The following is a 17988-nucleotide window of genomic DNA, read 5'->3' on the forward strand; positions in this document are numbered from 1 at the left end:
AAAAAAAAAAAAAAAAAAAAAAAAAAAAAAAACCAAATTCACTTTTATTACACCACTTTTCACAAAACAAAACCAGTGCCTTCAAATGAGTACTATTAAAAGAGGGTGGGGTGCAGTGGTTCATACGTGTCATCTCAGCACTTTGCGTGGCCAAGGCAGGAAGATCTCTTGAGCCCAGGCGGGTGGACCACCTGAGGTCAAGAGGTCAAGACCAGCCTGGCCAACATGGAGCAACAGTCTCCACTGAAAAGACAAAAATCAGTTGAAAATACAAAAATTAGTTGTGTGTAGAGGTGCACACCTGTAATCCCAGCTACCTGGGAGACTGAAGCAGGAGAATCACTTGAACCCAGGAGGAGGCAGAGGTTGCAGTATGCGGAGATCAACCCACTGCACTCCAGCCTAAGTGCCAGAGTACGGCTCCATCTCAAAAAAAAAAAAAAAAAAAGAAAGAAAGAAAACCTCCTGGACACTGATTTTTACTCCCATTTGAGTAGGAAGACCCAGAGCTTTCAAACACCTCTGAGCCAATTTCCCATCTTCTTTTATTAAACAATTTAACATAGTCAATGCAGTATCACTATGTTACCATTTAGAATAAACCTCTAAACCTTATGAAGATGAATCTTCAGAATGACTTCTGAGAAGATATTAATACCATTTTTCTAAGTTGTTATTCCACCAGGTTATACCCAACCTATTTCTCAGGTCCAAACTGACCTAATGTTTTCCAAACCAGCAAATAACTCCTGTATCTGCCCCTCTCCCCACTAACCAAACACTCCTCCTCCTTTCACCTTAACATCTATCCTATAAGACACGGACTCAATTCTCCAATCCAACTTGAGTAAGTTCCCTTCATGTGGACACCTCCTAAAATTCATTTTCCCAACAAAGATCTCAGTACTATAAAAGTCAGCTCTTTGCCAGCTATAACCTAGTTGCTCCACTAGTTACCAGTTATCATTATCTACTAGCTGACATTAGAACAAAAGTTAGACGTTAAAAGCTGACATTAGAACAAAATAAGACATTACTTTTCATTGACACTCAATAGAACTCAATAGAACAAAAGAAGACATTACTTTTCACTGACACACAATATGCAGCAATATATCAGACAGTAACTACTAGCATCAGCTGGGGCAAAAATAATTGCGGTTTTGCTTTTTACCGTTCAAAGAAATGTCAAAACCGGAATGACATTTGCTCCAACCTAATATATTTTTGTCTATTGAAAAACTGAAGAGGTTACCAATTTAAGACCCAATGGCATTGTTAAGAAATGTGAAGACATTTCTGCAAACATGTGATTTCTTTAGATTCCCTGCAGTATGTATCTCATTTTCTCAACTAATGTTTTCCAAAGTCCCCACTCAAATTTTCAAAAACATTCTTATTCACAATGTGCCTTGCCAAGAAAAGACTTCTTAACGTGAACTATTTAATGAGAAGACTGCCACCGTATACTGCTAAAACTTGATACACTCATAATTTAAAACATCAACTGAGAGTCCGTGACATCCCTGAAATTATACCCACAAAGTGTGAGTTTATTGAATTGGTCTGAATTGAACTATGACAAAGAAATAGGATAATAATACATAGAAATACAACCACTTCCGTACTCTTTGCAACAATGATTCTCAACTCTGACTGGACAAAAGAATGCACAGAAAGCACTGAAAAATATTCTAGTACTTAAGAAAGTCTGCAAAAGACCAGTTATTTAAGAATCCCTACAGGAGAAGTTGGCATGAGTATGTTTTAAATGTGGTCAAGCAATTACCATGTGCAGGAAGGATAAAGGACAGATGCTGTAGACAAACTCACTGAGTATCAGTGCCTTCAAGACACCTGACCAATAACCCATTTATGCCTAGTGTTCCATTACTGGAATGCTAAGCTTGTTGGAGTTATTTATACCCTACTGCGTTAGGTCTGCATTATCAAGGTCTGATTGCAAAAATTCAAAAAACTGCAATCTCAGGAATAAATGGGTTTAGTTCATTAGTAAAGAAAGTCCTGATTTATTTTCAACTGGAAGTTCTGCATTGATTCTTATTTTATTTTTTGAGACCGAGTCTCACTCTGTCACCTAGGCTGGAGTGCAGTGGCGCGATCTCAGCTCACTGAAACCTCCATCTCCCGGGATCAAGCGATTCTCCTGCATCATCCTCCCGAGTAGCTGGGACTATAGGTGCACGCTATCACGCCCAGCTAATTTTTTATTTTTTAGTAGAGACAGGGTTCCACCATATTGGCCAGGCTGGTCTTGAACTCCTGACGCCGTGATCCACCCACCTTGGCCTCACAAAGTGCTGGGATTACAGGTGTGAGCCACTGTGCCCGGCCAATTTTTAAGAATTTCAAAAATTTCAACAAAAATAAAAATGAAGAATTACAAAACTCCTTAGTTTTCAAAATGTTCACACATAACTGTAAAAATCTGAGGAAATGGCCGGGCACAGTGGCTCACACTTGTAATCCCAGCACTTTGGGAGGCCACGGTGAGTTAATCACCTGAGTTCAGTAGATCGAGACCAGCCTGGTCAACATGGTAAAACCCAGTCTCTACTAAAAATACAAAAATTAGCTGGGAATGGTGGTGCATGCTTGTAATCCCAGCTACTTGGCAGGCTGAGGCAGGAGAATAGCTTGAACCGAGGAGGCGGACGTTGCAGTGAGCCAAAATCACGCCACTTCACTCCAGCCTGGGTGACAAGAGCAAGAGTCCATCTTAAAACAACAACAACAACAACAACCACCACCACCACCTGAGGAAACCGCTAATGTCAAATAAAAAAAAAAAAACATTTTGATGATGCATTAAGTATGCTCAACCGCACCATCTTAATAGGGCATTCAAGGCCCTTTACAATCTGGATTTAAATTCTTTTTCAGGCCTTACTCTTCTGGCCTTTTAATGACTACCTGCCATATTCTATGACGTTATTTCTCAAACAGAAAGTGTATACTTTCATGTCTGACATTTTCAGTGTATACTCTATGGTATTTAACAGCTGACTTGATTCCTTTACACAACTCCCATGTATGACTGATTAACTCAGTTCAAACGTTAAGCATTTGTCAATCAGTAATTTTTACTCCAAAATCAGAGACAGAATTGTTATATACAGCAATAACATTAAAATACTAATGATTGGAATACTGGTATTCTAAGACAAATAGTAGTACTATGCTTCATATAAAGTAATGCGCTTTATATATTGCATTTTTAAAGTGTATTGCATATAATAGTTTGCTCCATATACTTACATATACTGCATGAGTTTAAACACAACAAGCCAAATAAGTCTAACATTTACTTCATGTTAACTGAGACTGATACCAGATTGTCAATGTGGTAACACTCTTAAGCACATCATTCTATTTCCTGTTTAGTATTTGCTATCATCAGTTCTAAATCTATTACCCAAAGCCACCCATAACCCAGTCCCTAGTCACCACACTCAGCGAATTCTTTTGTATTTTTAGTAGAAACAGGCATTATGAAATAACGCATTAAAATCATTATCACCCTACCTAATAATCTACTTAAGGTTATTTTTTTCTTTTGGAGGAAAGGGAGTATGTTTGGAAACATCTTTGATGTTCATCACCACAAACTAGAAAAACAAAATGGTTCTCATTAATAGCTGTTTAGCAGAAAGACAAAACACTTTTAACATACCTATCATAATAGTCCCGTTGAAAGTCATAGTCCAAGTCAAAAGAGGAGCTGAAAAATAAATACCGAAAAGGGTTATTTTGGAAACGTTGCTACTAATTCACAACATCAGGTGAGGGGAGAACCATGCCAAATAAACCACAACAGACAGATCAACAAGATTAGCACTGAATGATCCCCAATCATTCATACAATAAATCACTCAATTCCAATCACCTTAGACCACTGGAAATGTAGTGGTCAAATTGGTAATTCAGGTTAAAATTCACTAAGATTTCCACATACGACATAGTTAAACTGAACACTGAAAAACAGAACGGTAAACTAAACATTCTTATACCACACTTCTTCCCTCTCTTACTCTCTGGTGTCTTAGAAGCTCAACGATCCTGTAGAAGTATTTCAGGCTATGCTATAAATATCAAACTACTCCTAAATATCAATAGCAAAAAGCTCAGGGATTTTTAATTCTCTAGTAATTTTCTCTAGGGCAAAAGAGAGACATATTAACACAAAAATAATAAAACCTTATTTATACACAGATAAAACACAGTACACTTAACCCTCCCCACATCCAGAAAACAGATAGAGAAGATGCCCACTGATGGACACAATGCAGTTATAAATAATAAAGTTTCCGGACCTGAGTAGAGGGGACGGAGAAGGGTGTTCTGTTACTGACCCGTACATCTCCGCTGCAGATCGTTTCACACCTGCTTTTCCTCGGTTCACTTTTGGCTCTGCAGCCAGGTTAATATCTGAAAAACAAAAGGAAAAATTTTAGTGACAACTTTGTATCCAGGTAAAACAAACTACAAAGTTAGTTTTTTTATTTTTGAGACATAGTTTCGCTTTGTCACCCAGGCTGGAGTGCAATGGTGCCATCTAGGCTCACGGAAACCTCCACTGCCCGGTTCAAGGGATTCTCCTGCCTCAGCCTCAAGAGTAACTATGACTACAAGCGGGCACCACCATGCCCAGGTAATACAAAGTTTCGAAAATCACAGACATAAAAATTAGAAAATATGAAACAAAACAACTCATCTTTCCTTTTTTTTTATTTTATTTAAGAGAGGGTCTCACTGTCATACAAGCTGGAGTGCAGTGATGCAATAATGGCTCAATACAGCCTAGACCTCCAAAGCTTGGGTGATCCTCCCATCCAAGTAGCAGGCACCACCAAGGCTGGCTAATTTTTCTGTTTTTCATAGGGACGAACTCTTGGGGTCAAGTGATCTGCCTTGACCTCCCAAAGTGCTGGAATTACAGGTGTGAGCTACCATGCTGAGCTTCATCTCTCCTTTTAATATTAAAAAGGCTCATAAATTTTTACAAGGCTAAGACTTCATCTTCTATATATTTGTACTCTGTTCTGTACCACTAAAGTGTTCCTGAGACATAACATTAAGTCTGTCTTTGGTACTCTCCACCCTCAGATCCCACTTTAACTCAACTCTCCCCATTCAAGACACTGACTGTTCACTCAGTTACTATTACAAGAGAAAACTATCAATGGTTACCTTTCCAAGAATGGTTCAGTTCATTCTGAATTATTACAAATATATTAAAATATACGCCAATCCACAAAACAATATAGTGCAGTGTGACACCCTCAAATCATCCTCAAAGGCAACTTCAGATTTCCCTTATAAGTAAGGATTAGCTGTACTGCATGTAAAACATCCGGGGTTAACAACTGCTTTCTGAATAATTCGTAAGTTGCTTAAATAACCTTTACATATATCAAAAAAATAAAAGAGCAAAGGGAAACCCTAGTTTTCAAATACAATTTGTAACACGTAAGTCCAGCTACCTACCCTGCCACCCATGACCCTCCAAACAAGAATTCATCTTCTCCTTGTTCTAAAAACCCCATGTCAGAAAGCCAACTCAATTTTTTAACTTCCCAGTCATGCTAAAGCACTCCAGTCAACAATACCTCCATTTTCATATATACTGCTTTAAAATTAGTCTCATTTTAATACACACATGCCCCAAAATATACAAATTCCATATATATATATTTTTAGACGGAGTCTTGCGCTGTTGCCCATGCTGGAGTGCAATCACGGCTCACTGTAACCTACGCCTCCTGGGTTCAAACAATTCTCCTGCCTCAACAGCTTGGATTACCGGCGTCCGCCACCACGGCCTGCTAATTTTTTGTATTCTTAGTAGAGACGGCTTTTCCCGGTGTTAGCCAGGATGGTCTCCATCTCTTGACCTCATGACCAGCCCAACTACGCCTCCCAAGATGCTGGGATTACAGGCATGAGCCACTGCACCTCACCAAACGTGCATATCTTAAACTTAATCCTTTATATCTTACCTTTTTATACAAAAGGAGCTCATCAAATGAACAACTGAAAACCACCTGAGGCCAGGTACAGGGGCTCACGCCTGTAATCCCAGCACTTTGGGAGGCAGAGGCGGGAGAATCACCTGAGGTCAAGAGGTGAAGACCAGCCCGGCCAACATGGTTAAACCTCGTATCTACCGAAAAATACAAAAATTAGCCAGGTGTGGTGGTGCACTCCTGTAGTACCAGCTACTCGGGAGGCTGAAACAGGACAATCGCTTCAACCTGGGAGGCTGAGGTTGCAATGAGTCAAGACTGCACCACTGCACTCAAGCCTAGGCGACGGAACTAGACTGTCTCAAAAAAAAAAAAAAAAAAAAAAAAATTGAATATACTGTCTATTTGCTGAACACCATTACATGAATAACCTTCAGGTTTTGGTATGTTAACCTCATTTACAATTCTGACTTTGAAACCATATAGTGTTTTAAAACTAAAGATAGAATTTCTGAAAATGCAATCCAGTAAGATGTAAAAACAATGAAATAGACCCAAATTGTGTATCTGGTTGGTTACATAACATTATCAGAGAATTGTTTCATGTAACTCTAACCTATCATGCTATGAGTCAACAGACATAGTAGAATGTATACAAAGAATAAAACCACAAATATAAAATTGAAAATAATCATCTTAATTTTGTAAAAACACAGGTATGATTATTTTGAAACTGAGGCACAAAGTACACATAAAATGGGAAGTTAAAACAGACATCTAGTACAACTAATCAAATAAACATGTGGACGCTGCATTCTGGCTTGAATAAACCAAATCATAAGTAGTACCCTGAGGTGTCATTACATTTGAAAAGACAAGAAAATCTAAGACTGAGCCAAACTGCAACTGGCCCAACAATGGAGCGAAACCCCAATGAGGAGACAAGCAGTCAACAACACTAGAGGGCTCCACCAGTCTGCTGTGGGGAGGATATAACCATTTAGGCAACATTTTAACACTGTGAAGTGTCATTCCCAGGTCGCCCTACTCACAATTGCCAAATGAGAGTTGTCCTGTCTCTACTACACAAAATGGTACAATGAAGAATATCCTTTACTTAGCCAATTATAACTATAAGCCTAATGTATTTTTATTAGACTGAATAGGCACAATATCCAGAATATCTCAGGCTGTCAGTTTTACAGACATAAAAAACAACAAAAACAAAAACAAAAAAACATGAATCGAAAAACTCCGGCCTGATCATCAATGAAAAAAATTAACTTAATGGAGACCTTACCTAAAACCTGGCCAGCAATCATTCTGCCATCCTCTCCTGCTACAGCAGCCCGGGCATTTCTCTCATTAACATATTGAACAAAGGCAAAGCCCTTATGAACAGAGCAGCCCACAATTTTGCCATACTTCGAAAAGATTGCCTCCACATCAGATTTCTTGACCACAAGAGTGTTGAGATTCCCAATGAACACACGGGAGTTCATGGAGCGAGGATCTGTCTTGTTGGTAACGTTGCTGGCCATTGTGTTTGATGATAAGGTTTCTCACAAAGCTGAAAACTGTAAAGCAAAAAAAAGTATTCAGGTGAACAGATGCTAAAAACAATATGCCTTGATAAAACATTCTCCACTCTCACTCTGAATCACTGTTAACTGCCCAGAGTATCAGGCAACTTAAAGGGACTCACAGCATTATGTATTTACTAATAAATTCAGAGACTCCAGCCTCTGAATATGTTCTAGAAATTCAACTTCTTCCTCTTCCTTCTATTTCAGCGGCACTAAACTCTAAATTATCAGGAAAAAAAAAATTTTCCCTGGCAGGTCATTGGCAATATAATTTCCTTGGACATAATTCCAAGTGGCCCTCCTCTAATAACTCAAGCAAATTAGAACTGCCTGAATTCTCTGACACCAGTTTCTGCTGTTTTTCACATTACAGGTCATGCTAACTATACCCTGCCATCAATAATCTTGATTCACGCTGCTTTTATTGAGTTTTACCGGTTCTGTATATATACACACAGCATAGCAAATGTCAACTTCTGTCCCAAGCCATTCATTAGCTAGATTAATATGGATAGCTTACACTTACCCATTAAGTATAATTTTCTTCAAAAGGCAATAAACAGAATCAATTCATTTATACTGGAAACGCCTATTTCCAGATACTTCAATTAATTGCAGGATGCTTTAGATACGTAAGTATCAATACCATTTTTTTACAGACTGCAATGACTCCAAGGCTACTTTTTATATAACCTAAAATATAGGACATTTAATAATATCGGATGGTGATGATGATAAAACTAGCCAGTGGAACATGGCATGAATCAAATTAAGGATCGGGGAACTAAAGAAAAATACACAACTTTCCACAAATTATTTAAAACCAAAAATCATCTGTCTTTACATATGTGATGGAGGCTCAATACTATCATAACAATATGAAGATTCACAATACCATCTCAGGTCCTGTATAAGTGAAAATGTTTTATTTCATTCGTTCAGCATTGTTTCCTGCCTCTTCCCACTCCAACCCCCTATCTTGAACAAGACTTAAAAACATTCTTAAGATTTCCCCTTCATCCCTTTGAAAGGTTCCGATGAATCTCAAAATATTCCAGTCTTTGTTATCCTTCCAATCCTCAAGTGAATCAGACAAACTAGTTCTTATGGATGATGTAAAAATGTCTAATGTATACATACATGTACATAAAAACAGGTAGTATAACACCATTTCATTTATATATGACTCCTACCATTCTGATGCTTAATACAGTCATTTAACAGGCAGTACTCATTTAAAAGCTCCAACGAAACTTCACTTCCTTCCAAATCTTTCTGAAATTCGTCTGTCTTTATGTTACTTTCTAAAGTATATCTTTACAAAAAGTTCTTAATATTTTAAGACTAAGCAATAAAAATTAACAAACAGTAGCCACTGAAATTCATCAACAATCTTTCAGCTCTTAAGTATGCCAGAAAGTCTGAGGACACTAAAAAGAGGAATTAAAACAAAAATCTGCATTAAGGCCTAACTGGTTTCAGATACTACTGCTGGTTTACAATATTTGCTATTACTACAAGTGGAGAAACAATCTGGTTTTAAGCAACTATTTTTCACAAACAATATGTATACCAACAGGAAATATAATCTCCATAGTTTTAATGAGAAGAAATTACCAGGGGTGAGGGACTCCATAAGCCACCACAGAATACTGAACATAAGGGAAAAAACTCATCACACCACAGTCCAATGTTCCAAATGGACATTTGCAAAAAAATATTGATGTGACTGAAAGGGGTACCCTCTGGCACCACAGACAAAAATGGATCTAAATGACCATTTTCTCAATTTTCACAAATCTGAGTACATACCTAGAACTAATCAAGATGTATGGAATTCATACCCCACGGCATTTTTCACGTGTATCAGGGCTTAATTCTCTCAAAGATCCACACAGGAAAAGCTTGGTAGAAAAGCATCCAGGCATACAAGTAAAAGGATTCTAGCAATGGTTGTTATCTCTGAGTTTAAGGATATGATTTCTCATTTTGTTTATGGTCTGGTTATTAAATCTGCTACAAAAATGATGAACTACTTATTTTTAAAAATATAATAATCCCAACTTTCAAAGGTTGCTTAAAATTAATACCCATACTTACTATGAGGATTTAAATTCAAGATGGAGGCAACAGTAAAGACAGATGTACTCACAAATACCAATTAATTCCACTCTTAGTAACATATCCTCCTAAGGAATGAACAGTCACTACAAGCTCATTTGTTTTGGGGGTCAAATATTTACTAACCACGTGCTGAGTACCACACTCTGGGAAAATCCAGGCGACAAATAATAACAAAGACTGTCCTGAGAGCTTCCTTAAATTTTAGTGGTAGCGCTATGTCCAATTTTATGGAAGAGGTAGATTTCCCGAAGTTTTAGAAATAACCAAATGATGTCCAGTCACGCTTCATCCCACCTCAAAATTTTAAGGTACCATACAGGTGAAATTTCCATACAGGGAGGACAGCCAATACTGAAACACAAAGAAACTACTGGAAAAGAACTGGGATTCTTGGAAAGGGGCAGCAAGAGCAGAGCTGTTTTTGAATCTGACCCCCAACAGAAGACTCAAGATGGCAAAATCACTATCCTACAGACAGCATTTACAACAAAATTCCAAAATTCAAGGCAGTAAAGGCAAGCCAGCTTATATGGTTTCACTGACTGTAGGAGTACTGGAAAAGAACTGGGATTCTTGGAAAGGGGCAGCAAGAGCAGAGCAGTTTTTGAATCTGACTCCCAACAGAAAACTCAAGATGGCAAAATCACTACCCTACAGACAGCATTTATGGTTTCACTGACTGGGAGAAATAAAAAATATCCTACAGCCAGCATATATGGTTTCACTGACTGGGAGAAATAAAAAATAAGCAACTTGGAGAATAAAAGACTTAGAAATACAATACCAAAATAACCAGCAGGTATTTACTGAAAAGCAAGAAATTTTAGAAAAGCAGTTAAAACTTGTAAGTTTTACCTGCTCCAATAGTGGGTGAGCACAAGGAACTTCAATAAAAATGTGTGAAGGTGCAAGAGCAGTTGCGTCCCTGTAAAGCCTCATAACTAAACAAACCCTGCGTGGCCAATTCCACTGCCAATCCCTCTTCCTTTCACCAAAAGGTAACAATCATTCTGACTTTACTAGTACTTTCTTACTTGTAAAATAATTCTAATGCCTAAATGTGTAACTGTAGACATTCTTGTCTTCCCAAAAAAATAAATGTGATGCATTTAAGGCATTTTTGTAGATAAGTCCCACTTCTATTGCATTAGGTTAAAATTTATCTGTTTAAGAATCCAGGGTATTAGGCCGGGCGCGGTGGCTCAAGCCTGTAATCCCAGCACTTTGGGAGGCCGAGACGGGCGGATCACGAGGTCAGGAGATCGAGACCATCCTGGCGAACACAGTGAAACCCCGTCTCTACTAAGAAATACAAAAAATAGCCGGGCGAGATGGCGGGCGCCTGTAGTCCCAGCTACTCGGGAGGCTGAGGCCGGAGAATGGCATGAACCCGGGAGGCGGAGCTTGCAGTGAGCTGAGACCCGGCCCCCCCCCCCCAGCCGGGGGCAAAAGGCGGAACCCCAAAAAAAAAAAAAAAAAAAAAAAAAGAATCCAGGGTATTGACCTGTTGTTTCCCAGTCTGTATTTTCCAGAATTGATACTCTTGGTACAATTCCACATATTCTTAATTCCTGAAAGTGGCAGCTGGGACCGAAGGCTTATTCAGCCTCATCTGCAATATTTTGGCAAGACTACATTGTCCTATAAGTGGCAATACCTTTTTGTGTTGTCATTAATGCTTAAACAATACCATTTCTCTCTAGGTGGTATGGTGTGGTTTCTCGAGCACCACATGTTATGCAGACTGCTGTTAGAAATCCTAAGAACAGTCCCTCAGTTCTTTCATGTAACAGGTTGCCAGCATCCTTTTATAGTAGTACAACATAGTAGAATGTACCTGTATATACTGAAATATTTTGAGGTCAATGCCCGTTATTATCTTATTCCCCCCTTCTTCTAGTTGAAGGGGTCTAAAATTTTTTTTTTATAATGCAAGCTAACCCAGGGATCCTTCTCTATCACCATCTACTCGTGTGTAACAGTCGAATAATGCTGTTAAATAATAAAGTGACATTAATTTACATGAACTAGATTTAACATTAAGAAATCTGGGGCCGGGCGCGGTGGCTCACGCCTGTAATCCCAGCACTTTGGGAGGCCGAGGCGGGCGGATCACGAGGTCAGGAGATCGAGACCATCCTGGCTAACACCATGAAACCCCATCTCTACTAAAAATACAAAAAAATTAGCCGGGCGTGGTGGCGGGCGCCTGTAGATCCAGCTACTCAGGAGGCTGAGGCAGGAGAATGGCGTGAACCCGGGAGGCGGAGCTTGCAGTGAGCCGGGATTGCGCCACTGCACTCCAGCCTGGGCGACAGAGCGAGACTCCGTCTCGAAAAAGAAAAAAGAAAAAAAGAAATCTGGGCCTGGGTTCAGTGGTTCAGGCCTGTAATCCCAGCACTTCGGGAGGGCAAGGCGTGCGGCTCATGAGGTCAAGAGATCAAGACCATCCCGGCCAACATGGTGAAACCCTGACTCTACTAAAAATACAAAAATTAGCCAGGCGTGGTGGCACATGCCTGTAGTCCAAGCTACTCAGGAGGCTGAAGCAGGAAAACCACTTGAACCCAGGAGGTGGAGGTACCATTGAGTCAAGATTGCACCACTGTACTCCAGCCTGGGCGACAGAGGGAAACTTCGTCTCAAAAAACCTGAAATCTTGATGGAGACTAGCATGTCCAATTCATGAATTTACAGTTCACATATTCCAAGCCGGGTGAGGTGGCTCACACCAGTAATCCCAGCACTTTGGGATACAGGCAGTTCATGTGAGGTCAGGAGTTCAAGGTCACTCTGGCCAACATGGTGAAACTAAAAATACAAAATTCAGCTATACGTCGTGGCCTACACCTGTAGTCCCAGCTACTTGGGAGGCTGAGACAGGAGAACTGCTTGAACACGGGAGGCAGAGGTTGCAGTGAGCCAAGATCGCGCTAGTGCACTCCAGCCTAGGCAACAGAGGGAGACTCTGTCTCAAAAACAAACAAACATACAGTTCAAATATTCCAGCTTCCATTATTTGTAAATCAGAAGGTTAAATACTTCAAAAGTGAAGTCTAGTCACATTCCAGCCAGGCACTTTGGGAGGCCGAGGGGGACGGATCATGAGGTCAGAACGACACTATCCTGGCTAACATGGTGAAACCCTGTCTCTACTAAAAATATGAAAATTAGCAGGGCATAGTGGCACACACCTGTAGTCCCAGCTGCTCGGGAGGCTGAGGCAGGAAAATTGCTTAAACCCAGAAGGCGGTGGTGCAGTCAGCAGAGACAGCGCCACTGCACTCCAGTCTGGGTGACAGAGCGAGAGTCCCTCTCAAAAAAAAAAAAAAAAAAAACAAAAACACTTCCTCAACAAATGAGAACCTTAAGTGCTATTTCTTTCTTAAACTCAACACTGAATAATACACAAGAGCTCTGTCATGAAAAGGATAGACTTTAGAAACCTAAATTAGGCCAGCCACGGTGGCTCACACCTGTAATCCCAGCACTTTGGGAGGCTGAGGTGAGCAAATCACCTGAGGCCAGGAGTTTGAGACCAGCCTGGGCAACATGGTGTAACCCAGTCTCAACTAAAAACTAGTTGAGTGTGGTGGTGGGTGCCTGTGATCCCAGCTACTTGGGAGGCTGAAACAGGAAAAATCCCTTGAACCCGGGAGGTGGAGGTTGCAGCGAGCCGAGATCATGCCACTGCACTCCAGCCTGGACAACCATGTGAGACTCCGTGTCTCAAAGAGAAAAAGCAAAAGGATTAAAAAAAGAGGAAAAATAGTGGTAGTGCTCAAATTTCTATTATACACATGGACAAATGTGTTTGTGTATTATACACTATACTTTCATTACACATTCTTATTACTGTTTTTAATCAAAGCATCACCAAAGACCTGTTTTATTTAGAAAAGTCAAAACCAGGAATACTAAGTTATCTCTACGGCCCAAAAACCTGTGTTTTTGTCTGATATGCTTGTCTGTTTCATCACATGCTCTATCCTAAAGCAATATAAGCAATCTGGCCGGGCGCAGTGGCTCAAGCCTGTAATTCCAGCACTTTGGGAGGCTGAGACGGGCGGATCACGAGGTCAGGAGATCGAGACCATCCTGGCCTACACGGTGAAACCCCGTCTCTACTAAAAAAAATACAAAAAACTAGCCGAGCAAGGTAGCGGGCGCCTGTAGTCCCAGCTACTCGGGAGGCTGAGGCAGGAGAATGGCATAAACCCGGGAGGCGGAGCTTGCAGTGAGCTGAGATCCTGATCTGGTCACTGCACTCCAGCCTGGGCGACAGAGCGAAGACTCCGTCTCAAAAATATATATATATACACACACACACACATATATATAAGCAATCTGAGATTTTAATAGTAGTGGTAAGGACAAGAATTTCCTGAATACAGAAATTTGTCTCTACTCACACTCTCACCATCCCAGCCACAGCTTAAAAGCAAAAAATGAGTAAAAACTCTATCTAGGTTGGGATATAAGCCAAAGTCAATTTTATTTCCAACTGTTCATTCTAACAGTGAGGTGCTATCATGCCTCTTCACCCTTTTAATGGAGGCAAACCAATCTTGGATTGTCAATCTAGCAAAAAATTTGAAAAAAATATTTATTAAAAATACTCCATTTCCATTACATTGACTTTAAATCTCAAGTAATTCAATTCTACTTGGAAAAGGTACGGCAGTTTGCATTACCTGAAGATTTTTTACATTAAATAAGGTTCAAGTGGTCCACAAACAGGTTATGACAGCCCTGGTATCCACTGAGAGCGGAGCCAAAACGAATTTAAATACAGAGTCAAGCCTTCAGCTACCTTGCTTTTTTATCTGGGCACTGTATGCCAGCTTTGATAGAGTTTGGGGCATAGGAGATCAGCGCCACTCTATCCAACTGTTTTCAGTATATCTTGGCTTATTTAGTGCAAAAGTACAAAAGTTAAAGTACGCTTATTTAGTGCAAAAGTACAAAAGTTAAAGTACAAGATGTTTCTACTGGGCATTTATTTCAGCAAGCCCTGGCCACCTCTCCACACAGGTTAATCACATTATGCTTAAAACCCATTATCCATTGGTACAGGGAAAAAAATTAAAGATGCTGTCACTTTCACTTATCAGATATTATCTCATATTAGAGACAAAAGAAAATATATATTACCTCAGATTAGGAAATTCAGAACCCTGCCTTACAATTTGCTTTATTACTATATCTTAAAACCTAAAGTAGGCCAGGTGCAGTGGCTCACGCCTGTAATCCCAGCACTCTGGGAGGCCAAGGCAGGCAGATCATGAGGTCAGGAATTCAAAACCAGCCTGGCCAACGTGGTGAAACCCTGTCTCTACTAAAAAGACAAAACGTGGTGGTGGCAGGCGCCTGTAATCCCAACTACTCAGGAGGCTGAGGCAGAGAGAACTGCCTGAAACCAGGAGGCAGAGGCAGCAGTGAGCCGAGACTGCACCACTGCACACCAACCTGGGCAACACAGCAAGACTCCTTTAAAAAACAAACCAAAAAAAAAAAAAAAAAACCCTAAACTAGTCCCTGCATTCAATTCAAATTAAATGCCAATTCCATGTACTAAATATGCTATATGTAGAATTTACCTTCTTTGCAGAATTTCTAAGACAAAAGTGACACTAGATGGCAGCAATGAGTTGTCAATTCTTTTTTTCTTTTCTTTTTTTTTTTTTTTTGAGAGGAGTCTCACTCTGTCACCCAGGCTGGAGTGCAGTGGCCGGATCTCAGCTCACTGCCTCCCGGGTTTACGCCATTCTCCTGCCTCAGCCTCCCGAGTAGCTGCGACTACAGGCACCCGCCACTTTGCCCGGCTAGTTTTTTGTATTTTTTTTTTTTTAGTAGAGACGGAGTTTCACCGTGTTAGCCAGGATGGTCTCGATCTCCTGACCTCGTGATCCGCCCGTCTCGGCCTCCCAAAGTGCTGGGATTACAGGCTTGAGCCACCGCGCCCGGCCAAGTTGTCAATTTTCTAAAAGGATTACTAAATATTCTGTATTCCAAAGTTTTCAGTCATTCACAATTCCTTAAGTTTCTGAATACTCTTTGGATACTATAAATTCCTCTGCATACTTGTATCATCATCATTTGATCTAAGTTGTTTAACACACTTCAACTCTTATTTGGCCTATTTAGGTCCAGCTACCCTATCCCACATTACTTTCTGTCTCTTGTCACCATTTTTGTACCCTGCTTCCTATGGATCTTTACTGCTTTCAACTATTTCCCCTTGGTCTGGTCTCTTCAGAGGCCAACAATGCCTGGAAAAATATGTGCATTTTAATTTGCTGCACTGCCAAGAATCATTGGCTCATTTAATCAAAAACAGTATCTCAAGGTATATACTGTGAGAAATCTCTGAGAAAACAGTAGTACCTGGTGATATTACTAAGACATTTTCAGCCTATGAAGAAACAAAGTTGGCTACTTTTAGATAACATTATGCTAACTGCTATGTTTATTAGAACTAAGAATACCTAAGACCTTGTAAGTCATGGGGGGGAAATGAGTAATTCAATACATGGTACTACTAGGTAGCCATCTTATTCAAAAATTGGAACTAACCTCACTCTAAATACTAATATAAATACAAATGGATCATGCAAAAAAACTGTATATGCAAAGGTCAAAACCCAAATGAAATAAAACTTAATTCTCAAAAGGAAGAGTAACAAAATTTAAAAATGGCAGGAAATCCAAACAAATGGATCATAAACATTATAATTATAGTATATAATAATAACTTAAAAGGTGTGGGACCTGGTAAGGTCGTTCACGCCTGTAATCCCAGCACTTTGGGAGGCCAAGGTTGGAAGATTACGAGGTCAGGAGTTCGAGACCAGACTGGCCAACATAGTGAAACCCAATCTCTATTAAAAATACAGAAAATTAGCTCGGTGTGGTGTTGGATGCCTGTAATCCCAGCTACTCTAGAGGCTGAGCCAGGAGAATTGCTTGAACCCAGGAGGTAGAGGTTGCAGTGAGCCTAGATCACGTCATTGCACTCCAGACTGGTTGACGGTGCAAGACTCCGTCTTAAAAAAAAAAAAAAAAAAAAAAAGATGTTAAGACTCATTATTTAAAATCTATCACACATTGGTGAGGATTACACCAATTTAACAGATGAGTCTACTGTCAATGTATGCTAAAAGCACCAGGTAAAACTTGGTGAGTGGAGTACAGGATTTGAGAACAGATTACACTATAATTACATAGGGGGTAAACGTACCTTTACAATGAAGACCTGGAGGTCACAACCTAAACTAAAGGATCAAACTTAGAAAGTTGTAGGACAACCTAACATTGCATGCCTCCTGATGTGACACACTTAAACACGCATTATCACCTACACATTATTCTCAGCAAGAATTCTAGAATCTGTTTAAGGGGGAAACAATCAGACAATTTCAAGTTTGTGAGAAAGCACAATACAACTGGTTTGGACATCTCAAAAAATAAAAACTAGGGGCCCTTTTCTAGATTAAAAAAGCAGTGCCAGCCTGGCCAACATGGTGAAACTCCATCTCTACTAACAATACAAAGATAAGCTGACTGTGGTGGCACATATCTTAGTCCCAGCTACTAGGGAGGCTGAGGCAGGAGAATTGCTTGAACCCTAGAGGTGGCGGCTGCATTGAGTCAAGATTGAGCTACCTCATTGTCTCAAAAAAATGGGAGGTGGGAGATGGGCAGTGTGATTTTAGACTAGGGAAAAGAGACATTTTTATCTAGATAATTTTACTATGAATTTTTAAATTACTGAATTGATATTATTGTTTTGAGAATATTTTGGTGGCATATATTTCCTTTATTCTCAGGAGATGCAGCCACACACAGAAGCTCCTAACTTCAGTGTGTATCATGTTTGCTGAAGTGTCATGTCAGCAAACTTTGAAATCATTCAGGAGAACAGTAAGTGTAGAGAGCAAACATGGCAGTTGCTATCCCAAGAGTGGGGCTTAAACAGGAATGGCTTGTTCTATGTACGTATATATTATTTGTTCAAAAGTTTTCTTAAGATGCTATATATAGTATTTTCAAAAATGATACATACCAGATTGCACACTTTACCAAATTCCCAAAGAAAAGTACATCTTTTTTTTTTTTAACATCTTTTTTTTCTGTCAAATCTGCTTATGTAATAGTGATCATACAATGAGGTGAAGGAAAAGAAACTGGTATTTCCATTGTTTTAACTAAGTAAACCAGTACATGTTTTGTAGGTTCATTTGAAAATTCTCAATAAGAATTATCAAGCAATGAGAAGGTACGTCCCTCTA

The 17988-nt window shown here is 39.7% G+C and overlaps 1 protein-coding gene across 14 annotated transcripts in view; it reads right to left on the reverse strand.

Moving 5' to 3' along the window:
- HNRNPC (heterogeneous nuclear ribonucleoprotein C (C1/C2)) overlaps nucleotides 1-17988 on the reverse strand; it is a 62440-nt gene that overhangs the window by 18573 nt on the left and 25879 nt on the right. For 6 of the 14 annotated variants that reach the window (XM_025392426.1, XM_025392431.1, XM_025392424.1 and 3 more), the window contains 3 exons: nucleotides 7288-7564; nucleotides 4374-4449; nucleotides 3695-3742 (listed from right to left, as the gene is read on the reverse strand). In XM_025392426.1, the coding sequence (XP_025248211.1) occupies nucleotides 3695-3742; nucleotides 4374-4449; nucleotides 7288-7528 (365 nt within the window). In that variant the 5' untranslated portion in view covers nucleotides 7529-7564. Of the gene's footprint in view, nucleotides 1-3694; nucleotides 3743-4334; nucleotides 4450-7287; nucleotides 8256-15117; nucleotides 15145-17988 lie in introns of those variants that run through there. The other 8 variants (XM_025392422.1, XM_025392418.1, XM_025392423.1 and 5 more) reach the window with 4 other exon arrangements.

Source organism: Theropithecus gelada, chromosome 7b (assembly GCF_003255815.1).
Source record: "Theropithecus gelada isolate Dixy chromosome 7b, Tgel_1.0, whole genome shotgun sequence".
NCBI classification, from domain to species: Eukaryota; Metazoa; Chordata; class Mammalia; order Primates; family Cercopithecidae; genus Theropithecus; species Theropithecus gelada.